This window comes from Globicephala melas, chromosome 10 (genome assembly GCF_963455315.2).
Source record: "Globicephala melas chromosome 10, mGloMel1.2, whole genome shotgun sequence".
NCBI lineage: Eukaryota > Metazoa > Chordata > Mammalia > Artiodactyla > Delphinidae > Globicephala > Globicephala melas.
In genome coordinates this window covers 46230535-46241307 of record NC_083323.1, presented here as the reverse complement: position 1 = coordinate 46241307, position 10773 = coordinate 46230535, and the positions used below count along the sequence as shown (strand labels likewise).

The window sequence follows — 10773 nt, the reverse complement described above, 5'->3', positions numbered from 1 at the left end:
TATGTGAAGTGCCTCTGAAGGGCTCAGGGGATCCAGCTGTGGCAGCGCCTCTGCGAATACACCAGCACTGTTGGTGAAAGATGACATTTTGGTTACTAATGAACTAAAGAACTGAAACCAAGAATTTAGTTGGAGAGAGATAACCAACTCAGCACTCACAGGAACAAAGGTTAAGACAACCATGTTCTTCATGATGATGTCCCAGAAGATTTTTCTCATTTAGAAGCAGTCACTTCTGACCTTTTTCCTGAGCAGACAGATGATAGAAATTGATAAATGAGAAACAGGCAAATAGAAGACAGAACACTTTCCTTCAACAAACAGTTTTATTCCTGTACTAGTGAGAAGGTGTGTAAGACACTATATAGATTTTTTTGACCATAGTTACAAATATGAAAATATATTAAGCAAATACATAACTTAAATAGAAAGATGAAGGAAGTGCTTTCTTCAAATAGAGTTGGTTAGAGACACAATATTTTGGGGAGGTACTACCATAAGAAAAGCATAGAATCATCTACTGCCATTTTAAATAACCAGATTTGCAGAGAAAGAATACATGGTATCAAAAACGTAAAAGTGCTCTATTATAAAACATAATAAGCTCAGTTGCTAGATGTATTTACATTATTTATTTAAGCTTCACACAAATCAAGGAACAGCCAGAAGAGCCTCCATGGACAATAACGTTATTAGATATTGACTACCTAACATCCGAAGTATTGGGCCAGGTGGACATATATACACTACCAAATGTAAAATAGATGGCTAGTGGGAAGCAGCCGCATAGCACAGGGAGATCAGCTCGGTGCTTCGACCACCTGGAGGGGTGGGATAGGGAGGGTGGGAGGGAGACGCAAGAGGGAGGAGATATGGGGATATATGTATATGTATATCTGATTCACTTTGTTATAAAGCAGAAACTAACACACCATTGTAAAGCAATTATACTCCAATAAAGATGTTAAAACAGAACAAAATAAAAAAAACAAAGTATTGGGTCAGGAGCAATTTCCCCTCAAAAGAAGTGTATGTTGAATGTCTATGAGCTGTGCACTAATTTCTATAAGGCGGGAGTAGAAATGAGTTTAAAGACTTGGTTCTTGTCATCGTAGAGTTTATAAGCCTGATGGGTCCCACCTGGGAAACCAGAGATTAAGGACTCTTCAGGTAAGAATATTGGTGTACCTGGTTGTTAGTGTGGCTGAGATTAGGAGATTTCACGAAGGCCACTGTAGACTCTCCCAGTAGCTCACAGGGGAACACCACCCAACTCTAGGGCATACTCCTAAAGCCACAGTTGCATCTGCTCCTTTCTTGTTGGGATGCTTACCTGCTCACTCAGCTATGAAAACACAACATCTCAAACATAGCAAAAAGCTTGCTCTTAGGATGAAGATAGTTTTTCTTAAAAGCAATTACTTAAGGCAGAAAGCAGCCATAACTAAACTCTCTTGTGAATATTCTAGAAGGAACATGTTACATTTGTCTGATATTATTCACCATTTTCAACAACTTATTTTGGTATCTTACATAAGATCATGTACAGTGGCATATAGGTTATAAAAATAATCTTTGGTAACTCTGTTAATAGATCTTTTTATTTCTATTACATAAACCTTTATTTTAAGAGCATTCACCAACAATTTTCTTATTTCATGAATGCAACTATATAGACAACCTTTAAAAAAATAAAATGCCTCATTTTTGTTGCATACATTTATTCCTAGGGAGCCTCCCTATAAGAAGAGTATTCTTTTAGTCAGAAATATTTCCATTGCTAGAAACATTTTTAGAACAGAACAGATTTTTGCTATTATCATGGCTGCATTAAATGTTACCCTGCATTTTAACTAAAATGGCCAAACATTTTCAAAGGCATCATCCACTACAAGAATCTAAGGTGGTGTGTTCAGAATTCCAAACTCAGTTTCATCAAACACCTGGTCAATTCACAAAACTAAATGAATCAATTCAATTGCTTAATCAGCTAAATCATCTGGCCAGCATAGTCAAAGTGAACCACCCCCCCCCCCCAAAGGATAATACGCCCTAACAGAAGCATATGACATCTCCAAAGAACAGTCTGGACATACAGAAGGAATGGCATTTCCTCCTCCTGATGGTGTCTGCTTAGAGCCCCCTTTTCAAATATTTTTCCTTCTTTACATCATTTCACTCATTTTCTGCAGTCACGGTTTATAGATTTTTTTCCCTTGATGTGAAACAATCTTTGAATACTTGATATGATTTGAAATCTCAGGTTAAAAATACTCAGAACCTTAACAGCGCATTTGGGCTGATAACAGCCTTTTCCACTCTGTCTCTTCAGAAATGAGGTACTATTGAATCCTTGCTCACAGCCACTTTGGGGAGGATCAGCCATTCCTGCTTGCCACTGTGTCTTGATGATCAATTACTTTCATTTCTTCAGCGAAATGGAACCTGGAAAGTCCTTGAACTGCTACCTCAAACAAGCAGCTTATTACCTATTTCTTTTTCCCACCAGGGCAGGTTTGGTCTGGCTTACATGTGTGAACTAAAACTCTAGAGCACCCCAGAGTTGGGGCTCAGATTCTATCACTCACTGTCATCCAGATCTGGCAGGTTTATGATTCCAGGATTCCAACCTTAGAGACGCAGAAAGCTAAGTGAATGAGAATTTAGTATATATACGGCTGATAGCTTTCTTGCAAGAAGTAAGGAGAGTGTTTAAATACAAGAACCTAGATCCTGAGACACTAAGAGAATCAGAGTGTGAAGTACAACATGTGAAGTCTAATTTTGTATTGCTGGACATCTGCTTAGTGGTTTCATATTATTTTCACATGTCATGTTGGGCTTTCTTCCAAGATGTAATAAAATTAATTAAAGACCCTCCCAAATAAAACTGTCCCCAATATGCTGTGTGCTGTGGCCATTTTAGTGTTTAAAAGTGAAATCATCATCATCTCTTCTATAATGTGGAGCCTGAAAAGACTATGAAATACCAAAGGGTATGAGGAGATAAGATGAACAGAAAATAAAATCACCTTCTACTAGGAAAGCAAACACATTCAAAAGGGAGAAGGGGAAGAGTAGTGAAAAAGAGGGACTCAGAAGTGTTAAGGGCTGGTGAATTATTTAGGACAAGTATGTGCAGAGCCAGACAGGAAGATGAGCCTTAGAAAAATCTGATTCAAGAGCTGAAAAACTGGCTGCTATCCAGAGAAAACAGAATAATACGAAATTGATTTAATGAGTAGAGATTAAAGGAGTTAATTATAAAGAACTTGGATAAATAATTATTAAGATGCAAGATGGGACCCTTCTGAGATTTGATAGCTCAATAACACTTTGAAGGCTTGATGATTAAAGTGTACCGCACAGGTGCACTGCCAGGATGCCCACCACGACAGGAAACGGAGTGTTTACCAAGACATAACACATCATGGGATTAAATTAAAAGACATCCAATTGAGCTGAATGTCAAGGAAACCTTTTTTTCCTCCTCCTAAATTTAATAAATAGATCAACTAGATTATGTATTTAGTCTTCGGTGGTGGTGGAAGGGAAGATAGTGAAATATTTGTTGCTAAGGAGATTTAAAATTAGACAGGTGGAGGGTAGGAATAAATATGTCCTGCATTAGACCAGAAGAACATACAGTTTTCCCTTGTCACGTCCATTTTTATGACTCCGATTCCACCCCAGATATGCCAGGGTATTTACTTTTACAGACATGTATGTTTTTTATGGTTTGAATTCTTGATTTGTTCAATTAATTGCTTTCTCTTTTTGGTCCAGCGATTTGCTAGAGAAGCAGCATCAGCTCTTGCCAGTGTGTGGTCCGCGGAAGGCTGCCGCTGCCCTGGTGCTCGGTAACCTCACTGCCTCACTGAGGCCCTCTTTCAGGCTTAACTGAAAATAGTAACAATAACCCCAGCATTATTACTGTGATGCTTTCTCTGTATTAAGTAGAAACGTGTAGTTTCTAGGACAGTGCCTAGCAAGTTGCAGGCACTAAAACTTTTCTGAATAAATGAAAAGCCAAAAATGAATTTCTTTCCATGTCTGAATGTGCTTTGTGCCCAGCGACGTTAGCTTAAAATTCTGTTTTTCTAAATTTCTTGCTTTTTCTTATTAATACAGGGAAAGTTATTCCTAACAGACACCACATCTCATAAATCTCCGACCTTTATTTTCTCCCTGGTGGTACCGCTGCCACACTCACATGTATGTTGTTCCTTTTCATTTCTAGAAGAGCCACCTGGTTTCCCGAAACAGGGTCAGAGACTAACACTGTCATTTCACAAGGGCATTGAGCACAATGATACTGTGAAAACTTGGAATCCTCTTCGCATTCATTCTTATAAAGTTTTTTCCTGTTTCCATAAACTTCAAAGAGCCCTGGAAATTTTTCCAGTTTGGGTGGAGCTTTACTTAACTATAAATAACTCTTTTAGGAATATTTAATGATTTTCCATTACTATGCCAAGGACACCCATTGTATTACTTATGGGACTCTATAGTATATAGCAAAAATATACATTTTGAAAAGAAATGGACTCTTTCTGCAAATGAAGCTGTGAGATCAACAACCTTGATTTCTAATTCTTAAGTTTATTTCAGAGAAATTTGTAGTGAGAAAAAGGCAAACATTCCTGACTCATCTCTCAGATAGCCATGAGGATAACCGTGCAGATGCCTGTCAAATTCTCTCCAGGAAGACCCTCGGAACTGGACCTTGGGGAGGGCAATGCCCACTTTCTGACTCACTGAAATTTGTTATAGTCGAAATAGGCACACACACTGAAGATCAACTTGGTAGAGTACGTAGTGCTTTTTATATTAAATGCAACTGAAGGTGTCTACCCTATATTGTGACCTCAATGATTTACTAAAAAAGGCTTTTGGAAAATTTTATACTAAGCACCACTGAATTTTTGTGTTTTTTAAATTAACGATATATGATGTTTGAGGACATTTCTATAGACATTGATGTTAGGCCCTTTGATCAGGAGTATAATATGCCACCGCAATATTCTTTTAATGGGAAAACCAAGTATGACGGGTGCAATTTTGACTTTTCCAGGAATGCAGCCCCCAAGAAATGAGACAAAGACGAGCACGTGTCCCTTGGGCAACACACACATCCCAGTGTGGGAGGCGGGTTCGCACAGCACACTGTGGATGCAGTGAAACAGTTTCCCATCACTATGGATGGCACTCTGCATGGTGACTAGGTTTCCAGTCAGGAGGGCAGATGGCATGCTTCTTCATAGGGGGAATTCATCACTTCTGTTTGGGTCGTTCTCTCTCAGAACCCTCAGCCCTGCAGCCTGGACTTGCTCAGCAAGTTACGTGGCCCCTGAGCTGACCACGTTGGCTTGAACCTCAGGCAGGAGAAAGGGGAGAGACTAACCACCTGAGGGACAACCACCGATGTAACCTTTGGTGCTGCTTGATCGCATCTCCCCGGTCCTTTCTTTTGATTGTTATATTTGTCCAAATCGCATTTGGATCATCTTTGGATCCTAAGATTCATGGGACGGCAGTGCAGCCAAGCCCGCTGTACTCCCTGCTCTGTCCAGCCCTGCCCTTCATCCTGTCCAGTAAGGATTAAAACGGGTAAAAACCACGGCCCCACCACAGCAAGCACCTGCGTACACTTTTTACCAGTCATCCTGTGATACACGTTGAATTAGTTTATGTAGAACAAGCCATGAACACTTTAGTGTGGAAAAATAGTATTATATAAAGCTTAATATTAAACATTATGAAAAAATACATATTTACAGAAGAAACTACAAAATACAACTATGTACAATAATATCTGTTACCTTTAAATTACATAAATTCTTTAAAATTCTCCAGATTAATAAATTATACATAGTATCAACAGAAACAGCTGGCACCTCTGTAGGGCATGAAGCAAGTTTTTAAAAAGAAATCACACAGTGAATAGTTTTGATCCAGGAGATCTCCGGGTGCATTCTCAATGCCTTGAATAACCCGCATCTGAAAGGAAGGACACCAGAATTAGAGGCTGTAGCAGGGTGTGTCACAGTTGTTTCTTCTGTGTATGAAAATGACAAATGGCAAAGACTCACAGAAACGACGGAAACTCAATATGGTTTAGGATGAGACCATCCCAGGTCATTGCATTCAGAACCATAGATTACTAGAACTGGAAAGGACTACTGATTCCAGTCTATCCCCTCTGGCTTTACAGGTGAGCCCACAGACCCAGAGAGGCACAGAAACTCACTCAGGGTTACACGGCTTGTGAATGCTAGTTAGTTCCAGAGCTGTTCCTGAATCCTAATTTTCAGATGCCTGAAGCTAACCGTACCATAGTTAGCTTCTTTCAGGAGCACCCAGGATCACACTAAAAAAAGACTCTTAAACAAGTCAAAACAATACAAAGGAACCTCCAAGATCCTCCAGAGCCCCCTCCATCCTGGAGCTTCTTAAAGAATCTGCCAGGCAAAAACCTCAGTTTACTACACAGATAAATTAGGGGGTAATTATTTACAAAACAAAAGGATTATCTGATTTACAAAGAACTCCCTTCAAGTAGCAGCCCTCTTATGTATGGGTGCTTTACAGGTTATTAACTATTTTACATACTGGCTAGATGGGTGGGTATAGAGGGTGCAGAGAACTAAATAAAACTGAAGAGCATTTAGAAATGGTGATAAAAGAGCTCTAAAATAATGTTTGTCTCCCTCCCACAAAAAATAAATCTATAGGTGGATATTGGTCCGTGTGGCAAGAAACTGAAACTTATGACAACAGCTACATGAGTGAACATCTTGAAGTGAGCACTCCAGCCCCAGTCAAGCCTTCAGATGACTGTAGCCCTGGCCAATGTCTTGACTGCAACCTCATGAGAGACCCTGGGCCAGATCCACTCAGCTAAGCCCCTCCCAAATTCCTGATCTACAGAAACTATGAGATAATAAACATAGAGGTAAGCTGCTAAGTTTTGGCGTAATTTGTTAGCTGGTAATAAATAATACAATGTAACTTCAAATTTGCAATTAGCCAATGTGCTAAATTAGATCTTAATGATGGTCCTGAGTAGGAAAAGGCAGACCCTTCATGTGTCAATTAACTATTGTCTGATCAAAGCAGTGCCTTACAAAGTTTATACATACTTTTTACTGAATTTGTCATTTAAAAAATGTAACGTGCTTGTTCTAGGAAATTTAGAAAAAACATAAAATGGAAGAAAAATCATATATTATTTTACTGCTCAGAGAAATTTATTTAGTATTGTGGTATATTTCTTTCCAGTCTTTTCTTTTCCCCTTATGTGTTATTTTTGTTTGTTTTACGTTCTTCGTTTCTTACTTAACTTATTTATGAGAATATCTATACTATTGTAATATCTTTAAAAATATCATTCTTAATGACTGCATCGTGTTCTACTCAGTGGACGCACTGTGGTGTACTTAGTCCTCCACTGTTAAACATTTAGATTTTTTCACTCAGACCTTTAACTATGAAAAGCTTCATGCATAAAGCTTTTGCAGTACTTAGGGTGGCAGTAGAAATACTGGGTGAAAAGAACCTATTAAGGACCTTGATACACGTGGCCAAGTTCTTCTCCAAAGGGATTGTACAATTTGAACTCCCAGTTGCTATTTCAAAGCATCCTCCTTAGCACTGAGCCTTATCCCTTAGAAATGTTAAGCCGAGTCCTGAGTAGAGGGCACCCCAGGCCTAGGAAGAGATACCACGTGAAATCTGTGCTCCACTATGGGGGCTCTCCTCCCCACTCTGCCTCTCTTCCCTGTTGCCACTTTGTGAGGGCATTTCCCTCAAGCCTTTGGGTAGAAGAAGAGATGCGCGGTGCACGTTGGAAAAGCTTGAGGTTTTTAATGGTTTCCAGATCCACTGTATTTTGATAAATAAACTTATAAATTAGTGAAGTAAGCTCCTACCTCTGTGATACTCTGGATTCACATTTTCGTAGATTGGAAACAAGGGGTTTTCTTGTTCACTCCGTAGCTTCCTTGCTCTGAGAACATCTCTTACACACTGATGTAGGTATACATACTGACACTATGAAAAAGCAGAAGACATGTCAGAGGAAGGCAAATTTTCAAGCATAAGAAAGACAAGGGGGGGCTTCCCTGGTGGCGCAGTGGTTAAGAATCCGCTTGCCAATGCAGGGTACATGGGTTCGAGCCCTGGTCCGGGAAAATCCCACATGCCGCGGAGCAGCTAAGCCCGTGCGCCACAACTACTGAGCCTGCGTGCCTAGAGCCCGTGCTCTGCAACAAGAGAAGCCACCGCAATGGGAAGCCCGCGCACCGCAACGAAGAGTAGCCCCTGCTCACCACAACTAGAGAAAGCCCGTGTGCAGCAACGAAGACCCAATGTAACCAAAAATAAATAAAATAAAATAAATTAAAAAAAAAAAAGTAAGACAAGGGAGTCTCACCAAACCTCAACAGTAATGGGATTCTATATGGTTAGCAAATTTCTTGATCATCCCTTCACTAATGGTCTCTAGTATGTAGAAGAGTGACTGCTTTCTATTACCACAGAGGATAGAATAATGATAATGGGCAGAGAGGTGGTGTTTATTCATCTTTTTTTCTGTACGTGCGGATTTAGAGTATGTTCTGTGAGGGCCTACAACTATGTCTGGCCATAGTAGGTCCTCCACAAATAGTTATTAAATATACAAATGAATGCCAAAAACTGTGCAATGCATTTTACATAAATCATCTCCTTTGATTATTTTGACAGCCTCATATAGCAGATATAATCATCCATGTGAGTGGAGACTCAGAGAAGTTAAGTAACTGCTTCAAGGTCACATAGCTGAGAAATGGGACCCTAGGATTTAATCCTGGGTGTGTGAGCCCAAACTTCATGTCTTTTTCACTACACCAGTTTTCTTAGATGAAACCTAATGTCATTGCATTGTTGAATGAGAAAATCATTTCACTGCATACTGTGCTATTTCATTCCCTTTTGAGGGGGAGTATGGTGAGAAAAAGGAGGTGTATACAATAGGTGTGTACATCTTGGTTCTCTCAGCATCTGAGTCTGACTCATGGAAGAATCTCAGATATGTTGGCTGACTGCAGAAAACCACAGAGGCTTACACAGTGAGGACAGACCCACCTGTCAGCTCTCTGGAAGCTACTTTTTTTTTTTTTTTTTTTTTTTTGCTGTCCCTTTGGAGAAGGTTGTGCTCTCCTTTGTGCAGCTTTTCTTTATTTTAGGAAATGCTTAAATTCTTTACAAATAGAATGATATTTTTATGCATGGTCTGCCGATGATGGCTCTGCTTCAAGAGATGAGAATTCTTTTAGTTCAAATTTCTAAGCTGCTTCGACACCTCTCCTTGGGTCAGAATTTGAGCGAAGAGTTAACCAGATGTAATGTTTAAAATGAGTTATAAAGAACAAGACAAAACTAAATTTCAAGCTATGAAATCTGGTCACATATCAGAGTTATTTTCATAAAAAGAGTCATGGACACTAATTCAGCACACTCTCATTTCGACCTGTATGAAAACAAGTCTATCCGGAATTTTTGAAGCAAGTATTGTAAGCAGAATCTAAATATAATTATGTGTTTGTGTGAGAAAGTGACAAATTTTGTGTTGCTTTGAAGCCTTATCAGACTCTCCTAGATTGGAAAAGCAATTTCTGTCTCCTCTGAATGTCTGTGTGGCCCATTTACCAGGGCATAGTGATATGGGTCTGGTCGTTGCTGACCTAAGTCACCACTTGGGTGCAGGAGCATCGTGCGTCTTGTCTGTGGTTTAGAAACTAACTACTTTGAAATAGAAACAAGTATAGAAGAGTCAGTGTTTTGGTGACCAAAAGCACACCACAAAGACCTCCACTGACAACAGAAGCTCAGCCATAGGCGGCTAAACTTGTGCATTGGGCCCCCTTCCTTACTACCAACCGAGCTGTCTAATAAGGGAATGAATGATTGAGTTTCTGTGCCTCTCTGGGTCTGTGTCAGATGAGGGACCCTGGGCTTGCAGTCTGCCACCAGCTGGCCTAGATGGGGATCTCAGTTTCCCCATCTATAAAACAAGGAGAGCAAGGTCTCTTCTACAGCTAACATCTTTTGACTATTAATGGTTTGTATTAGACTTCGTATTGCTGTCAATTAGATGGATATTGAAAAACATTACTAGACCCTATATTTAAGGTGATCCATGTGGTCAGCTTTGGAGTATTATCAAGGTTTGAGACACAAAGGGAGACTATAGAATCTTACCTCATCAATGATCTTTAAAAGTGAACAAGTATTTATTTTTATGGGTTGACACTAGGCATTGCCCCTGGCTGCATGGTCATCTACTCATTGGACCTCATCATATAGGTCTGGTATAATCATTAGATTAGGATATTTCAAAGAAATCAATCAATCATAAGTGAGGCCTGTGTTAATATTAATAACTATTCTCTGCATTTCTGCTCAGAAACCGCGCTCACTTGTTATGAGTGTTTTATGACACCTTGATCTTGAAAATTCAAGAAGAGTACTCTCCTGAAAATGGTTTTTAGTATAGGCAATCATTTTTGTCATCTTGAAAACAATCTACCAAATTATAGACTGACACTTCCCTGTTTTCTCCCATCCAAAGTATAATTCATATTTTCAATTCTACTGGGATACTAAATGAGTTTGAGAACTTAGAGTTTGGCTGTGAATGAGCTCTCGTACCTCTATGCTACGTCTTATTAATAAATTCTTCAACGGTGATCCACCCTGGGCTTTGAAACCAGTTAAAATTCATTAATTTGC

General features: G+C 39.5%; 1 protein-coding gene across 2 annotated transcripts in view; it reads right to left on the bottom strand.

Moving 5' to 3' along the window:
• Positions 1-348: 348 nt before the first annotated feature.
• Positions 349-10773, bottom strand: part of PTPRB (protein tyrosine phosphatase receptor type B) — a 117922-nt gene continuing 107497 nt past the window's right edge. For both annotated transcript variants that reach the window (XM_030866282.2, XM_030866283.2), the window contains 2 exons: positions 7932-8052; positions 349-6000 (listed from right to left, as the gene is read on the bottom strand). In XM_030866282.2, the coding sequence (XP_030722142.1) occupies positions 5978-6000; positions 7932-8052 (144 nt within the window). In that variant the 3' untranslated portion in view covers positions 349-5977. The remainder of the gene's footprint in view (positions 6001-7931; positions 8053-10773) is intronic.